At 49.5% G+C, this 18,986-nt stretch overlaps 2 protein-coding genes across 7 annotated transcripts in view; both read left to right on the top strand.

Annotated features, from left to right (window-relative positions):
* Nucleotides 1-18,986, top strand: part of LOC149336191 (uncharacterized) — a 416,214-nt gene that overhangs the window by 66,360 nt on the left and 330,868 nt on the right. The window lies entirely within an intron of this gene.
* On the top strand, nt 4,289-7,254 carry LOC149336200 (uncharacterized). The gene is made up of 2 exons (XM_089554672.1): nt 4,289-4,438; nt 4,588-7,254. Exons 1-2 carry the CDS (start codon nt 4,289-4,291, stop codon nt 7,252-7,254), a joined length of 2,817 nt encoding a protein of 938 aa, XP_089410798.1.

The raw sequence follows: 18,986 nt of genomic DNA, 5'->3' as shown, positions 1-18,986 counted from the left end.
TTCTCCTCCAAAGAAATTCAACCGCCGCGTCTTTCGGGTCAGCAGCCGAGCACCGTAACCACTGAGCCACCACGGCGGGGCTGTCTGAGAGTATAATAACCCGAATGATACTGCAGGGAATCCTTATTAAGGCCAACTCCATGGCCAGAAACTCAGCTACGAAAATAGGGGTATAGTATAGTCTGGGGCCCGAAATGAGTAGCTCCAATCAAGAGCCCCTGAGTAAATTCCGACACCTGCCTTTTCATTTTGCTGGGAAGCATCCGTATAAACGACAATATGGTTAGGAAATTTGTCTAGGTACTCCTCCATAAGTCCATTTAACACATTGGCGGACAGGTTCTTAGCATTCCTTGGGAGGGTGTTGTCAGAGGAGACTGCCGTATCAGCCCGCCTGCGGTTGACTAGTATTGAATATCTCATTGACACAGAAATATTTGACAGCTGGGAATTAGTGAACACCACCTGAGGGAGCTTATACCGAGGTCAGGTAGTACCAAAGAAGAGTTTGGTTCATTGTAAATATAGGGTTAGCCAACCCAGGAACAGGCTCCAAACACCTTAAAAATGTCCGCACAGTGCTAAGCTCAAACCGCGAATTGAGACCAGGTATCCGCGCCTCCAAGTACCACACAGCATTAGCTACTGATTTAGGCAGACCAAAGCAAGGGAGCAGAGCGCGTCGCTCCAGAACAAACAGCGGTTCACGCTTGTACTTTGGGCACACAGAAACGAGGACGGAGCCGAATTCAAGTATTGGCCGCACATAGGTCGTATAAAGAAGGAGTAGAGTGTCCCGTCGCATACCCAATTTTTTGTTGCTGATCCTCACCAACCGGCCAAGGGCACGCTCAACCTTAAACGCAATGCTTCTAATGTGTGGCCGCCAGTCTAAATTCGGGTCATATATTATACCCATGTATTTTGTTGAATCCACTTGCGGGATCAGGATAGAGTGATACTAGAGCATCCAGAGCATTTAAAACTTCGAGAGCATTTAAATACTCTTGCAGTGATTGGCACAGGATATGAATGTCTTTGGCAGAAGCGAAAAAAACAATATCGTCCGCATATACATAAACTTTGATAGCTGGGTGAATACGAATATCACGCATTAGTATGTTAAGCAATAATGGCGAAAGAACGGAGCCTTGTGGGACCCCTCTAGACTGGGCGTATGTTGTAGAAGTTAACGTACCCTTAGAACAAAAGAATGCTCTATTCCTTAAGAACTCTCTCATCCACGCAAAGAGGTACAAAGGAGGTTGTACATTAGCCTGATTATTAAGCAAAATGCTGTGTTCAACGCTGTCGTAAGCCTTTGCAATATTTAAGGTAACCAGACCGGATACCTCAATTTGCCTCATAGCAACCTTAATACGGCTCTCCAAGTCTATGTGCGGGGTCCAAATCGAACACCCCCGGCGGAAACCAATTTGAGCCTCGCTAAATCCTTGAAGACTCAGAATATGACCCCGGCACCGAATGTCGTCATCTTCCACCTGGAACGGCCTACCTTGCTGACGTCTTTGATGGAATGCCGGTTGGGCGCGCCCGGGTGCACTGACGCTGCCCGGAAGGTTCCGCGAGGGGCTTCCAGGGATGTCCGGCAAACGGGTGTTGCCTTGGTCTCGACCGCCGGGACCGCGTCTCTGGCGGCGGCGCTCTGATGAGGCGGATCCAGGTTCCCGAGCTCCCTTGGGACTTCCTGGCTTGTCCGGCAGCATTTCAGCGTGGCAGGTCAGCTCACTGATGATTGATACGACGTTTTTAACGAACAGCAGAGCGGCGGAACAGCCACCGATAGGCATTCAGTCTTCTCTTCGTCTCGCGCACAGCGCGCACACCGAACGTGCTCGAAGGTCAGGTGATGGCGACAGCAGTGGGAGGCGCTTTTGAAGAATGAACTAGCAAAAAACCAGCAACAGAGTTTCTCCCCAACAGTAACCAAATGGCACTGCACAATTTGTGTGTCTACCATAGAGCAATGGTTTATTGATTCTCGAGCACCCCGGCACACCGGTAATGGCTCAATTCACGATTACCTGTGCTGTGGCACCTCGGAAGTGCATCATGGGTGCCTTTTATTACCACTTCAATACGGCACGCCCCATAAAAGACGAAAGTTAGCGACTCATTGTCAAGAATAAAGGCAAAGGTAGAAATAAAGCAATAAAGGCCATGTAATGGTCTCCTGGACCACTTCAACCTGCTTACTCAGGTTTCAGCCCAGGAGAGCATTGAGCTTTTCTTTTGGGGGGGGGAGAGGGGAGGAGAATAAAGAATGAATTAATGAAAATGAGTGAATGAGTTACTGCCTTCCATTTTGCACACCAAAGATTTCCACTCTGATGTGGGAATTGTCCTCTCCCGGACAACTTTCTGCGGCCCTGCAGCGAAGGGTAGGCAGGAAAGGGAGGAACGGGGCCTTTCTTCCCGTGTCTTGAAGAGCGGGCTCTTTTTTTTTAAGCGATGTTGGGGAGTGGGTTCGTTCTTCGCATTAGGGGTGCGGAGGGGTGAAATAGAGAAAGAGGACTGTCCGGAATCCCCCTCGTCGTGCGCTCTTGAATGCTGTTGACGTTCGTCTGAAAGTAACGCAGATTCAGGGGCTCCTGAATCTTTTACCTACCGCAAAGAATGAGTGCCATCTGCGGATGTACCTTTTTGACCGCTTTCAGCTGGGAAACAAGTCTGGTTGTGATATTGACTCCTGAAGTTGGCGCGGGCTTTCGTAATACAAGATGAAACTTGAAGGGCTGGCGGTCCGCAAGCCACAGCTCTGCGGGCCACATGTTTGAGATGGTCCTGGCAGGAATCGATGGTGTGGTAGGGCACGCAATCGTCAGCATACAAGCGAATTTTTGTATCTGCCTGTGTTATCTGGGCGACGTCGTTGTATTTTCGCCTACATTTTCATCCCACCTCGAAGACCTTTCCCAGATTCTTTCCCTCTTTCGTCGTGCCGGCCTACAGCTTAACTCCTCGAAGTGCCGTTTCGCGAGACGTCAGATCACTATTTTGGGCCATATCGTTGATTTCCAGGGGGTTCACCCTGATCCCGATAAGATCCGGGCCGTGAAAGACTTTCCCCTTCCCCGATCTTGCCACGACGTCCGAAGCTTCCTGGGGCTCTGCTCGTACTTCCGTCGCTTCATTCAGGGCTTCGCCGACCTCGCCCGTCCCCTCACCGACCTATTGAAGAAAGACGCCGCCTTCGACTGGGGACCTGACCAAGAACGAGCCTTCTCCACTTTGATCGCCAAGCTGACCACCACGCCAGTTTTGGCGCACTTTGATGCTGCGGCCCCCACCGAAGTCCGTACTGACGCCAGTGGCTACGGCATCGGCGCTGTGCTCTCTCAGCGACAATCCGGTCAGGACCGTGTCATCGCCTATGCCAGCCGCCTTCTTTCTGGGCCCGAGCGCAATTACTCCATAACAGAACGTGAGTGCTTAGCCCTTGTCTGGGCAATTGTCAAATTCCGTCCTTATTTATACGGCCGCCCTTTTACGGTTAAAACCGACCACCATGCGCTATGCTGGCTCTCCTCTCTGAAGGACCCTACAGGGCGGCTTGGGAGATTACAAGTCTGGCAGGTTACACCAAGATGCCGACTGCCTCTCCCGTTACCCCATTGGCCAGTGTGACTTGTTTGGCACTGCTACCGAAGCCGACCTGTTTTCTATCCTTGCCAACATGGGCGAAGAACAGCGCCGCGATGACGATTTGAGATCAATTATCGACCGCCTCTATTCCACTCCGTCTGATCCCTCGATGCGGCACTTTGTGCTCTCTGACGGAATCTTGTATCGCCGCAGCCTCAATCCTGATGGCCCCAACCTTCTACTCGTTGTCCTCAAGCACCTTCGTCCTGCTATCCTTCAAGAACTCCATGATCTCCCCACTGCTGGCCACTTGGGTGTATCGCGTACATACGACCGTGCGCGACGTCGCTTCTTTTGGCCCGGCCTGTTCCGCTCCGTCAAAGCCACCTAGACTAGACAAGGCCTGTTCGCTCCTCCTCTCCACAGGGGCCTACGTCACACTAGTTGCCCGACCCGCCCGACCGGTCCGGCCGCGAACGACGGTGAGAGCGCACGTGGAACGCAGCACAGGCTCATAGAAACGCAGGCCTGTGGTTAGGTTAGGCAGCGAACGTGCTGACATTTATCTTTTCCGACTTCTAGGTTTTCGAGCTGCAGTGCGTCATACCGTATTCTCCTGGCTTGTGCACGTTGAAATCATGATGTGGTGCTAAAGAAAAGCACATTTTGTAATCGCTGCAACATGGGCCGTTGCTGTGTGCCGGGGTGCCGCGGAAATTATGACGGTGGCCCAAAAGTTAGAGTGTTTGGTTTTCCCAAAGATGAAGCTCACAGAAAAGCTTGGATGAGAGCAGTTCCTCGCAAGGATTTTACGCCAACCATACATTCCAAGGTAAGTAACTGAAATTTAACTTCTTTGGTAGCCTTAGCTTATGTACCATAAAACCCAACACAAAGCAAAAACCTTCCGTAACTTTAAAAGTTGTTGAAGAATAGCTTCGAGAGAACCGGATGTAATTATAATTAAGCTTTCTCATGCAGGTATGCGAGCTCCATTTCCATGAGCAAGATTTCATCACCAAGCTCTCACATCATGATAAACAAACAGGAAGAACCATAGAGCTCAAGCGCGATCGTGTTCAACTTCAAAAGGGCGCAGTGCCTTCGGTGTTCCCCAATTGCCCATCATATCTTTCTTCTACACCTTCACGTCGCGAGTCCCCAGCAAGAAAGAGGGCACGTCGGGAAAATGACGCCATACAGGAAGCCATCAAGAATTCTTCAAAGGCAAGCGAGGAAGAAAAACGCAAAAATTCAGTGCCTTCGTTTGAAGAATTGCAAAGCAAGCTAGCCAACATCTGCGACACCAAGTTTTGGACAGTCACTGCGAACGAAGAGTCCGTCATGTTTCTTCGTGTAGAACCTGAGCCATCTCCATACGTGAAATGTGCTGTCAGAGTCCTTCCAGATCTGACAATATCTGTAACTATAGGCATGGTGAGGCTGCATTCACTAGCATGTGGCAGTGCAGTTCCAGACACAGTTTGCAACGCAACAGCCTTGTCTGCGCTGCTTGAAAATCTTGAAGGTCAGCTGCGTAAAAGTGCCGAAAAATCAGGCGGCCAGAAACGTGATGTTTTGACATTTTTTCGATTCCTGATATCCGAATTTATTCAAGACACTGAAGAAGGAACGGAAGATGTTGCGCTGTTAAAATTTGTGAATGAACAAATCAGCCTTTTCCTCACGAATAAGCGTGTTTACAGTTCAGAAATGTTAGTTTTTGCCAGCATTCTTCACTCCATTTCGCCCCATGCTTATCACTTTGCAAGATCTGCATCTAGCTTAATTTTGCCGCATCCATCAACTCTACGCCGTGTCTGTTCCAAATACCAAGGTGACCCCAGCGAGGAACAACAACAAGTAAATTTCCTTTCGTACATACGGGAACGAGCGAAGTTATTGAAGCCCCACGAAAAAACCGTAACACTAATGATTGACGAGATACATCTTAAACCATTCTTTGACTTCAAGGCAGGAGCAATAGTTGGAGCATCAGCCCATTCGTCAGAGCCAGCAACAACCGCCCATGTCTTCATAACACAGTCACTGCTTTCCTCGAACAAGGATGTCATACATATTCTGCCTGTGTGTAGAATGAATGCTGAAACCCTGCACCAGTACACGAGGAAGATAATAGTCGGCATTGAAGAAACGGGGCTAAAAGTAATAGCTGTCATAACGGACAACAACTCTCTGAACCGCAAAATGATGTCCCTATTTTCAAAAGAGCCCGAACTGAGCATTGTGTACCCTCACCCGGTAGACAACCAACGTCCGCTATTTTACATTGTGGATCCGGTACACTTACTGAAATGTATAAGAAATAATTGGATTAATCAAAAAAACCCTGCAACATGCTTCTATTTCCCAGAAATTGATTTGTCCGGTGTTATGCCTGACGGGCCCCCCCGAATGAAAGCGGTATCCTTCGAAGCTGTTAGGAAACTTTATTCATCAGAAAAAACAGCACTCGTGAAAGCTGCTTATGGGCTTAACGCGAAAGCTGTAAATCCAACAGTTATGGAGCGCCAGAACGTGAAACTGGTCCTAAATGTTATCAACTCTTTCGTCTCGAATGCTCTCCGAACTCGTGGATCAGTACTGAAGATCCCGCTTGCTGACTCAACCGCCTTATTCATAGACATTGTCCTGGCGTGGTGGAGAATAGTGAACGTGAAAACTCCTCACAAGGGTCTAAGAGTCAAGGACAGCCTGCAAGAACCGGTACAATCAGTCAATGATCAACAGCTGACCTTTCTCAGCGGAATCATAGACTGGCTTGACGCCTGTAAGTCAGTAACTATGTCCAGTGGGACACTCACCAGGGAAACCCACACTGCCCTTCGGCTCACCTGCTATTCTCTTGTGGAAGTGTGCCGATACTGTTTGGAGGAGCTGAAGTTCAAGTATGTTTTGCTTGGGAAATTCCAAACAGACGCTTTGGAAGACCGTTTCGGTAGTTATCGCAGGTTGGCTGGCAGGAACTACCATATTTCGGTGCGTCAGTTGTATGAGTCGGAAAAAAAGCTGAGGCTACAAAAGCTTCTGACATTGCCAACTGAAGCGGCTTCAACAAGCACCAAAGAGGATGAACAAGCAATTGTGGACACAGATAGCTTTTCTGTTGTTATTACAGAGGACGACATTACTCGGTCAAAGTGTGACATGGACGTGATAGCGTACATAGCTGGCTATTGCGCACATGCTGCCCTTAAGAAACTGTCTTGTTCCTCGTGTGCCAGCGCAGTTGTTGTTGAGGACAGGATCCTGGAAGCTGAAGACATGAGCATGATCGTCCACCTTTCCAGAGGTGGACTCAAGTTTCCGCAGCCTTGTGTTGTTAACATGGTTCTTGTCTGCAAGCTCGTCGTTGAAAAGCTTTCAACAGGGGAAAATGAAGAGAGATTTTTGTTGAGCCGCAATCAACACTCCATTGTAGCTTCCTTAGTGTCTTCCCTGGTTCAAGAAGACTTTCCGGTCAGCGAGTGCGAAAACGGACATACAGGGAATTCACTTCTGCAGCTCATGGTAAAAGCCGCAGCCAACACAGTGATGAGTAATTTTTGTAAACTAAAGAGTGACGCCATTCAGGACAGCAGTCAGAAGAAGGCAGCTGCCAGGAAACTAAAAAAATTAAAGAATTGAAATATTTTATTGCAGAGCACTGTGACCAATAAAATGTCCATAAAGTATTCATGTTACTGTTTTCCATGACTTCGTTCATTTTGTTTATTTTGATGTCTAACACGCCATCCGCTTTCGAAAATGACAAAAAAACGTACATTTCTTTAAAAAGCAACAAAATGCATGAGATGCAGCAGGTACTGCATCTCATGCATTCTGCTTCATTCTACTGCTTTTCTGTGTAGGAACAAAATATTTTGAAGTTAATATGAACTAAATGCGATTAACTGAAGAGCAGGAACTATAGCAGTCCAATGCTCTTCCACAAGTATTATCATGCAGCTATAAAAACGAAGCATTTAGCTGCAATGCGAAGTATATTGCAAGGGCTACGAAACATAGCATAAATTATAAATTAACACGGAAGATATTTAGCGAAATCATGCTCGCGGTTAAAAAGCTGTTGTTTAGTCGCTAAGTCATATTTGTTGACTCACTTCTAAAGCCATTGTACCTCGGATAGTAAAAAAGTGCGCTTAAAACTGCCGGCGAACCCCCGCAGTCGCGAGCGGAGGACGGACAACTAGCGTGACGTCACGGAGCAAGCGGAGAGGCCTTGAGTAAGTCTAGGTGGCTTTGGCTCCGTACGCCGCTATGTTGCAGCCTGCGATGAGTGTCAGCGCCGGAAACGCCCTGCTACTCTCCCAGCTGGCACACTTCAACCTATTGACGTGCCCCTAGAACCTTTCCATCGCGTCGGCTTGGATCTTCTGGGTCCGTTTCCAGAGTTCACCTCCGGCAACAGATGGGTTGCTGTTGCCACGGACTACGCCACCCGTTATGCGATCACGCGGGCACTGCCAACCAGTACAGCTACAGACAGATGTTGCGGACTTTTTGCTATACGACCTCATATTGCACCATGGTGCTCCCCGCCAACTTCTTACCGACCGCGGCCGCTGCTTTCTGTCCAAGGTTGTCTACGACATTCTTCAGTCCTACTCTACCAAGCACAAGCTCACCACCGCCTATCACCCGCAGACAAACGGACTTACTGAGCGTCTCAACCGCACTCTGACCGATATGCTCGCTATGTACGTTTCCCCCGATCACCGCGACTGGGACCTCGCTCTCCCGTATGTTACCTTCGCATACAACTCCTCCCGCCATGATACAGCCGGTTACTCCCCTTTTTACCTTTTATACGGCCGCGAGCCCCAATTGCCTTTGGACACGCTGCTGCCTACTCCTGCTGCTCCGACCGCAGGAAAAAGGACTAGAGTAAAATAAAGTTTTCCTTCCTTCCTTCCTTCCTTCCTTCCTCTGAATACGCCCAAGACGCCATTGCCCGTGCTGACTACGCCCGTCAACTTGCACGCTCCCGACTTCTCGCCTCGCAGGCCTCCCAGCAGGAGTTCTACAACCGCCGTCACCGCACAGTCTCTTTCTCTCCTGGCTCCCTCGTCTTGCTTTGGTCCCCATCTCGCCGCGTCGGCCTCTCCGAAAAACTTCTGTCCCGTTATGTTGGCCCGTACCGTGTCCTGCGCCAGGTAACTGCTGTCACTTACGAGATCGCTCCGGCCTTCCAGCCCGCTTCCTCCCGCCACCTTCAACGTGATATCGTCCACGTCTCTCGCCTGAAACCCTACCTCTCGCCCTGCCGCTCGACGTCATCCAGTACACCGTGACGGTGTTTTTTTCCGGACGGGGGGCCATGCAACGGATATTCAGAGAAGACGATGAGAAGGAAGTGCCTGACTGGTGTGCGCGCGCTTTTGTTCGGTGCTACCTGTGTTGTTCGCTCTGCCCTCCGGTCGCCCTTGCTTGTGACTAGCCTTTCGGGCAACGTAACAATATGTTAAAAAGGCAGGTCATTAACATAAAGCAAGAGAAATTACCAACTGTGGAAAAAACGGTCGAGCTGAAGCATATGCGTGTTGTGGTCGAGTTGAATGATAATTGCTGTTCTTGGTAGCGCCACGAAGGAGGACCGTAATCAATCAGGTGCGTGGAGTTGTATATGCGTGGCAACGCAGTACGGTCCAACATTCGTGCATTTCTGCAGTTGGGTAGCACACGCGCAGTTTGAATTAAACCACAACTTATTCAAATGTATAAGAAATAATTGGATTAATCAAAAAAACCCTGCGACAGAATGAAGCCTTTCTCCTCAAAGAGTCAAATGAAGTTTATTATAACGAGAGAGAGAGAGAGAAAAACTTTATCATGGCAAGTGTGTTAGACCCCCCCTTGGGTCCCTGGACCACCGCACGGTCCCACTCTACGTCGTAACGTTCATGCGGTGTTTGTCCATGACGTCGGCACCCCGAAGCACCGCAGCAAGCTGCGATGGCGGGTCCGGAGACGAGAGCACGACCTCCCAGTCCTCCCAACTTGATAACGCGGGCTGTCCCTGCGGGGGAGGATCAGCAGGGCAGCCGAAAAGGATGTGGGAGAGTGTGGCGTGAGGGTCGCCGCACAGGGTGCATGCAGGGGAGGTGCCACAGTAGAGAGATAGCAGCTGAGGGGATGAGAGAGAGCGGGTCTGGAGGCGTCTCCAGAGGATCTGTTGGGAATGGGTAAGGGAGGGGTGTGGAGGAGGGTAAGTCCGACGGTCCAAGCGGGGCATTTGCGTGAGCTCTGCAAAGGTGTGCGCCCGCTCTCTCGAGAAACCTGGACCGAGGCCGTCCTGAGCCCGGCAAATCAAACCTCGGGCCAATTTATCGGCAGCCTCGTTTCCTGGATTCCCAGAGTGAGCCGGCACCCACTGGAGCTCTACCCTGCGTGGTAAGTTTTTGGAGGGGGTGTTCAACAACTTCCAAGCAGGGGCGTGAATCCTGCCTCTCGCGAAGTTGAACAGAGCCGTTTTGGAGTCGCTAAAGATGTAGTTTGCATTGGAATGTACAAGGGCTAGGGCGATGGCGGTTTCCTCTGCCTCCTCAGACGTACAGTCCGAGGGAAGGCGGTGTGTGAGGGGCTGTGCTAGGGCTGGATTGTAACCAACAGCTACAGCTTCATGAGTTGTGCACGCGGCGTCCACCCAAATGGCGTCCTGGGCTTGTCCGTAATACTTGTGTAGGGCCTTAGCGCGAGCCATGCGGCGAGGGATGTGGTACTGGGGATGAATGTTCCGGGGAAAAGGTTTCACAACGAGGGGGGTATGAATGTGTCGAGGAATGGCTATAATGGATGTCTGATTAGCGGGAATGTTGATGCGAAGGGAAGCGAGGATATGCCTGCCAGTTGCGCTCGCGGCAAGTCTTAGATACTGTGTCTGAAGGTGCGCGTCTACTACTTCCTGAAAGGTGTTATGCATGCCTAGTTCAAGGAGCTTGGCTGTGCTAGTGCTGCGGGGTAGGTTTAAGGCTGCCTTGGTTGCTAGACGAATCATGGCGTTCACTCGCTCTGTTTCCGTGCGGTTCAGCTTAAGATATGGGGTGGCGTATAAAATGCGGCTAAGTGTAAAAGCATGCACTACTTTCATGCTATCCGCTTCGTCTAAACCTTTGTGCAGGGAGGATACGCGGCGTAGAAGTTGCAACACGGATTGCGTGGAGGCCTTGAGTGTTTTAAGGGTATGATCGTTGCGTCCGGAATCCTGCAAGTAAAGGCCAAGGATACGGAGGGTGGGGGTGACGGGGATAGGGGTTCCTTGTAAAGTGATTTGAATGGGCGAATTAGCTGCAGATTTCGGTCTTATGAGGAGAAGCGCGGATTTAGAGGGGGAGCATTCGAGCCCAATAGATGACGCATGAGCGGAGATGGTGTCAGCTGCTAATTGAAGAGTTTCCTCAATTTCTCCATCAGATCCGTGAGTGGTCCATGCCGTAATATCATCAGCGTACAAGGTATGCCTTAGGTGTGGGATGAGAGCGAGTTTATGAGCTAGGGGGATGAGAGCAATATTAAATAGAAGGGGGGAGAGGACCGCGCCTTGGGGTGTTCCAAGCTAACGATATAACGATGTGCGTCTAGGAAGGACCGAAGAAAATAAAAGGTATGCATAGTGGTAAGTTTAAAAGCAACATAAAATCAACTAGTGGCACAGGATTTGATTCTAAGCCCTGTCATATTACCTCAGCCTAACAAAACATTACTTTTCATAGCTCTTTTTTTTTTCTCGGGCAAACGGCATACGCCTCCGATCTGATATAGACTACTACCACCACCTGAATAAAAACGTAAGAGGGCACTCTTAAAACACAATTTTGACACAAATAATCCACAATCAATGCATTTCATTCACAATTCATTCATTTATATACCACTGATTCATTTAATTTGTGTATAATACACAATTAATTCGCAATTTTTTTAATCGTACCTTTAATTGATTCCAATGTATCGTCACATTATGCCCACATTAATCCATCTTAATTTATAATTAGTTCACCTTAATTCGCTCTAATGCACCTTCAAAGCTCTCATCTTGATGCCGAAAAAATTAACTAATGATACAACTTAAAATACAGTTAGCAACTGCTGTTTTTTTTTATTACTCCGCTGGCGAATCGCAAAAGTAAACGAAATCCCCTTTTTAATATTGGACTATATCAAACAATCCACGTAACAAAATGTCACAGCTCAATCTTTTTCTTGTGATAGGGTTCTTTAGGTAACAAGAAACGTTTGAACAGCTGACTACTTTTTCGTCGTGGAGCAATTTTGTGCGCAGAGGCTCAATGTGGGCGGAGCTTCACTGCAGACTTAAGTTCTAAACTGCGGCCGACACGTTTTGCGGACACGAAATCTTCGACATAGCCGAGAAAGGTTTTCACCTAAGTTTTCTTCTTACTATGGGGAAAGCGTGGGAGAGTTAATCAAGGTAATGCCTATGGACTTCGTTCTGCCCCAGCGATGTTCCAGCGTGTGATGAACGAAGTATTGAAAGGCATTTGTCACGTATGCTTAGATAATGTCGTCTACGCTTATAGCCTTGACGAACTTATTAAAAGGCACCGTAGAGTACTGGAGGCGACCAAATCATCAAGGCTAACCGTTCAACTGGATATGTGCCATTTCGCTCTTCGAAACTCTTCTTTCCACGCCACGTGATAAGCAACGATGGAGTACGCTCCCGGACACGCAGAAAAAAGCTGTTGTGGCACAATTTGGACAGCCGCGTGACAAGAAATCTGGGCGCAAATTCCTAGTGCTGTGTGCCTTTTACCGACGATTTCTAAGATATTTCGCGCATTACCAAGCCTTTGACGCAGTTTGTCGGAAGTGCAATTCAAATCTTAAACATGCCGCCGCTGTGGCGCAGTGGTTATGGTGCTCGGCTGCTGACCTGACAGACACGGGTTCGATCACAGCGGCGGTGGTCGCATGTCGATGGAGGCGAAACGCTAGGGGCCGCTGTAGTGTGCGGTGTCAGTGCAGGTTAAGGAACCCTAGGTGGTGGAAGTTATCCGAAGCCCTCCACTACGGTGTCCCTCATAGCCCGAGTCACGTTGGTACGTTAAACCCACAAACCCAAACCAGTCAAAAGAGAAACATTGCTGCGTGAAGCATACCAGGAACTTCAGCGTGGCTTATATTCGCCGCCTGTGCTTCGGCAGTTCTACGAAAACGCCGAAATCGAAATTCATACCGATGCAAACAATGCGGAGCTAGGCGCCGTTCTCGTCCAGAAGCAGCAAGCACCAAAAGAGATGGATAGCGTCCAATGCAACTCCACGACGGAGAAGGAATGCCATGCGATAGTGTGGGCCACTTCAAAATTTCGCTCAGCCTAGCATAGTGAGGGGAAAGGGCCAATAAGGTCCTACCCCAATCACCTCGCTGAAAAAAATTAATACACGGTAAATGTTTTTCACCACCACCACCGATCTCCGTGTAAACGAAAGTTGCATAATGGCCCCCTGGGACAGTGGACACTTTAGTCACGCTTTAAGCTACGAAACCAATGTAGTGGGAGCTTGCAGAGCAAAGGAAAGGCGCATAACTGCCCTCTTGGAAAAGTGGACTCCTTAGCCGTGCTTTAAGCTATGAAATGGTAGTGACAGATGTGCGCTGCATGCGTTGGCATTGACAACGTTGTGCCAGAAACGCGGCACTGAAGTCATAATTCGTCGGCGTTCATTGGCGTTGGCGCTGACAGCATTACACACTCCGATAATGTTAAGCAAACGAAGTGAGCATAACTGGCTCCCTTTGTCAGTGGACGCCATAGGTGCGTAGGGTGATGAGAGAGAGATATGGGCTGCATGCGAAAGCGCTGACAACACCGCCCGCGTCCATCGAACCAATGCCTTTTGGGTCTTTAGGTCGTGGCAGCCAAGCAGGGCCGCCTCCCAGTACTTTCTGCTGGCGTTGGGGGGAAGATAGATGGGTTTCATTGACACCCCCAAAACCATGTGGAAGGTGTCAGCCACCTCCCCACATAACTGGCACGCGCCATCAAAGGATGTATTGAGATGTTTAAGCACCGGCGGGCACAGTGCAGTGTTAGTGAGAATATTGATGAGGAGGCGCTCGTCAGCGCGATCCAGACCCTTACAAGGGGCCAGGTAGCGCCGGTGCTCTTCCTTGTAGTAATCGGTGATGTGTTTGAATGTAAGCGCCAGATTGTCAGATTCGGAGTAGCCTTCTAAGGACAACGAGATAGCCCAGGGAGAGAGTGCGCGGGCGCCCTGATCGGCCTGTTCTTTTCCCTGGAGTCCCTGGTGACCGGGGGCTCAAATCAGGTTGCACGGTGTTGGACCTTCGCATCGGCAGCTATATTCCAGTATGCGCCAGGCAAGTAAGTGGGGGAGCCCAGCCCAGCTCATAGTTCCGAAAGGCCCCTCGCGAGTCGGCGATGATGTGTTTCGACTTCGGATTAGTGAGAGCCAGAGCAATGGCAATCTCCTCCGTGTGTATTGCACTGTACGCTTTGAAAGTGAGCCCGTTAAGTGTGTTTGTGTTGTGTACGACTGCGGCCGTGTACCGCCCCCCGTAGTGTGGGAAGGCAACGCCCACGTAATACACGTATTGTTGGTTACCAGTATCGCGCCTACGCTTCCGCGAAGCACGAGGTCCCGTAGAAAAGCCTTCGCTTGAAAACATGCATGCACCCCTCTCACAACATTAGCCGAAGGAAAGCCCGTGCGGCAAATATGCACAACAAACTTAAAGACAAGACAGTGCTGTATGTCGACGCTGCCGAGTACAGGCACAAAGAGACATATGTTGTGGCTATATCTGACCACAAAGAAAAATACAGAGGAGCGGCAACTATAGCAGTGAAAAGTGCGGAAGAAGCATAAGCAGCAGCAATAGCATACGCCATGTGCATAAGTCTCGCATGAAAAGACCGTAAGAAGGAACTCGGAAACTGCGATAGATAACTTCATAAAAGGCAGAGTACTCCACCCGGCCGCAAAAATAATTGGCAAATACCGCCCAGAAAATCGAGTCAAACCAATATGGACCTCTACACACTCAGGCCTCCCAGGAAACGTAAAGGTTAGCAACATCCCGATGACTAACTATCCGGGTAGGAGCTCCCAAACCACCGGGCCAGATCAGTTAGGAACCATCTACTCTCCTCTAGTGAGCAAGAAGCAGAATGGAATATCTAATGAGCATAATGGAATATCCCCTCCCAACCCCACGCTGATGCTCTCTCAGGCAGCTCCAGCAACACTAGCCTAAATTCATCGATTATACTCTGCAGATTGCAAAATCTACGGAGAGTACGGTAACCTCATCCAAAACATGTAGGCCTCCAGTAAGAACCCCTTCAGCCGAATGACGACAAACGAGCAGTGGGAGACCGCGCTGCGCAGTTCGGATTAGTGGCAACACAAGTTGCTCACAGAGCTGACCAGGTCGCTGAGATCCATGAGATCATGGCCACCAAGCGACAGTAGCACGCCTGCGACAGAATGAAGCCTTTCTCCTCAAAGAGTCAAATGAAGTTTATTATTATCTCTGTTCTCAATTTGCAAGACAATTAGAGTCACGCAGGCCCCTTGGGTTTCCGCACGATTCCACTCAAAGTCTTAACGTTAATGTGGTTTTGCTCCAGGATGTATGTAGCATGGCAAACGGCGTTCCGCCTGGCCAGGTCAGCTGACCACAGTGGGGTCTTCCAGTCCTCCAAGGTTCGGATAGGTGGGTTCCACTCTTCGCTATTCTCATTCAAGGCAGTGGAGACATTCGAGATTTCTGTCGTACATATACACTGTGGGGCTTTCCGTGGCATAGTTGAGGTAGTCGTTCAACTGGCTGCGAGTTCTTGTGTAGATGAATCAGGGCGTGTCCGATCGGGACGGTTGGATTGTTGATGTGAGTGGGATTGTAGTCATTGTAGCAGCTATAACTTTGGCAGTGACTGAATGGCTTGCAGGTCTTTGTGATGGTTAGAGTTCTGAGCGCGGCGTTCGTCCGTGTGCGTTTATTCACTGTCTAGTGACCAGACCTCCCCAGTCCTATACCCTCAGTCGAGGAAGGAGGATCAGGAGAGATCTGGCCGCATTTGGTAGTCGCGTCACTGTCTAAATGCGATCCTCGCGCTGAAATTACGTATGAAGTTTCAGGAGGACATTTTAGTGGCTTACATTTGGTCCCTGGTGTTCCTGAGTGTAGGTGTGATGCAGTTGTCTCCACTGCGGTGTATGACAGCCAGCAAGAAGAGCTAGAGTGGTGTCCTCCGTTGGAATGTGTTGAAAAGGCGTCGTTCGCCCAAGCATGAAGAACAGTGATGATGCCATTAACGCCGCTCATAAAAACCTGGTCGCCACGTACCGACTGCATGCACCGACGCTATGTGACATGATACATAAGCATACAAACAGCCAGAGTTATGGCGTTATGAGTATATTCATCAATGGTGCTGAAAATAATGTGGCTTTGATTGTACGGGTTGTGTGCCGTGGTGTGCGGTGATTGGTGTCGTTCGTCGGCTGTTGCGTCGAGTTGAGAATGTGGTGCAGGTGCTTAGGCTTGTGCTTGTTAATTCTTGTTGCGATAATTGTCAGTCTTCATGTCTTCGGCTAGGGCTGAGATATGGATGACAACCGTGGTTTCAATGTGGTTATGATTATACGGGTTGTGTACTTTCGTTTCATGTCCAGTGGCGAATTCTGCGCCAGCGCGCAGGGATGCGTAGTGTAGTGGTCCTGACAGCTGCAATCAATGCGGCTATCAATGTAGGGGCTGTGTAGCTTGGTGTCTCAGTCGCTGGTGTAGTGCTTGGTTGTCCGTGAGGAAGATGTGTATAAGCAAGCTGAATAGGAGCCCATCGCCTACGCATGAACAGCAAGAGTGTCGCCATCAACTCTGAAGAGGAAGCTGGCAGTCACCATGTCCCCGCTCGCAGCACGGCTCCGACGTTGCGAGTGGTGCTGACTGGTCAGGTACCCGGAGCGATGGATTCCACGAGGCCACCTTTTCAGCACGCATCTTCAGCTTGCGATGAACCTGGTCGGAGAGACTGCAACGAACCGGTGCCGTTAATACGGGGTTGACGTGGCGTGCAGGTTTGTTAATGCAGAGGGCATATGATTAAGAAGTAACTGATATTTCTCTAAATCATGTAAGCAGATATTCTGAAAACATAATACACTGGCACCTGTGAAGAGTTTTTGTTTTTGGGTGATTATGTTTTTTGCCCTGAAAGAAGCATCGGCCTAGTAATAATGAAAATGCGCTCTAAACGCAAATGCGCATCAATAATAATTAATTAGAAACAATTTTCCACCGGTAATGTGCAGTGCACCTGGCGGGTCAACCTGGACTAGCCCAATCCTGGTGATGTCGGCATCACCGGAAATCGATCCCGGCGGGATCTATTCCGGCCGCGATGGTCGAATTTCGATGGAGGCGAAATTCGACAGGCCCGTGTACTGTGTGATGTCAATGTAGGTTAAAAAAAAACCAGGTGGTCGAAATTTCCGGAGCCCTTCACTACGCCGGTCCTCGTACCCTGAAGTGCTTTGGGACGTTAAACCCCAATAAACCAAATATTTCTTCTATCGCCCCCCTTTTCCCCTCATCCCGTCCTTTTATTCCCTCTAGCTGCTAAAGCGGAAGCCTTTAATGCCTCATCGTTGTAAGCAGTTGTCGACAGAAATGTCACGCTTTTCAATTGCTCGTAACGGTCGTGACGTCACAGTGCGCAAATTTCAATTGTACTTTGGCTAGTAACCATGCAACCATTTAAAGGGATCGTATAGTGATGATCCAAGTAAGTGGGACTGAGTTTAGTTAATTGCTTAATTGCCCAATTAGCCTAATTAACCATTCTAGTCAGGCCAGATAAATAAATAAAACCGAGTAGAAAGTTGGTCGAGTTGGGGAATCCAACCAGGGTCTCCGGAGTGCGAGACGAGCATGCTAACCACACCGCCATGCCATCTCGATAGTTTGGAATGAACAAAGGCGCGTCTAGTGATACGATGTCTTCGCTCACTGCCTTCTTCCTCCCTTCCCGTTATGGCGAGGTTTAGGTGTCCACTGAGATATGAGCGACAGATGCATTTCCTGTAATCAAAAACCAATTTACCGACGAGTAAAGGCGAAGAACCGAACGGGTAATGGCGTTCCATGGTCTCCCTGGCAGCGTTGCAAGACGCTGTCGCGTCCACTCTTAGAGGCGAAGCTTAAAATCTTAACCACACATCAGTGACACAAGCAGCAACACCGCGCTTAAGGCTTTCGCCTCACCGCACTTTAGGTCAACAAAGTGCCCCCCCCCCCCACGAATTTTTGAAGTTGCAGGCTGGCTAGCTCGCGACAGGTGTTCAGACCAATGACATGTGCATCTTCAGTGGCATGCTTTAAGGAGTGGTTGAGGTGTCCACCAAGATGTTGAGATCTGAGAGCCACTCCCTGCCTACCCTTTGGTCATAAGCCTTTCCCGTCCACAAAGCATGCTTTCGCGAGCCGCCGCGGTGGCTCAATGGTTATGGCGCTCGGCTGCTGACCTGAAAACGCGGGATCGACCGTGGTAGAAATTTTCGGAGCCCTTCACGAACAATGGCGGCCTTCATAGTAAACTGGTTTTTTAGAGAACAAAACGGCGCAGTAACTGTCGCACATATCTCAGTGGACACCTGAAGCGCGCCGTAAAAGAAGATAGGAAGGTGGAGTAAATGAGGAAAGAGAGAAAGAGGTGCCATAGAGGATGTCTCCAGTATAGCTCTGCCATGTCAGCGCGATATAAATCCCCAAGTGGTCGAAATTATTTCGGAGACCTCTACTTCACCTCCCTACGGCACCTCTTCCTCTCTTTCACTTCCAACTTCTTCCCGTTCTTTACGGCACGGTACAGGTGTCCATTGAGGTATGAGACAGATACTGCACCGTTTCCTTTCCTCGAAAACCACTTTACGAATTTTATTTCGACCAGCTCGGGATCTTTAACGTGCACTACTGATACTGGACAGCACACGGGCGCCTTTTGCGTTCCGCCTCCATCGAAACGCGGCCGTCGCAGTCGGGTTCGAACCCCGGTGCACCAGCTCGGTAGACGAGCCCATTGACCACTGAGCCACCGCTGCGGGTAGGTCCCTCACCCATAGTTGTGAGCCTTAGTTTCTCTGGGACGTTAAACCCGCATAAATCAAAACAAAAACGGAAGCTTTCGCATTGCTCCGTGTAGTTTTGTAAAACCTTGGAGGCCTGTAGGACATGGGTGCATTGTCGTTTCGCCTCCGATAAAACGCGACCTCCATGAGAGACGGGTATCCTGGCTCAGTAGAAAAGCGTCCTGACCAGAGCTATTGGGGCGGCTAACGAGTTAATGCGCGAGAGAGGAGTTTCGT

Source organism: Amblyomma mixtum, chromosome 7, assembly GCF_055824585.1.
Source record: "Amblyomma mixtum isolate Tamu chromosome 7, ASM5582458v1, whole genome shotgun sequence".
Lineage (NCBI taxonomy): Eukaryota > Metazoa > Arthropoda > Arachnida > Ixodida > Ixodidae > Amblyomma > Amblyomma mixtum.
This window is presented reverse-complemented; position numbering and strand designations above follow the sequence as displayed.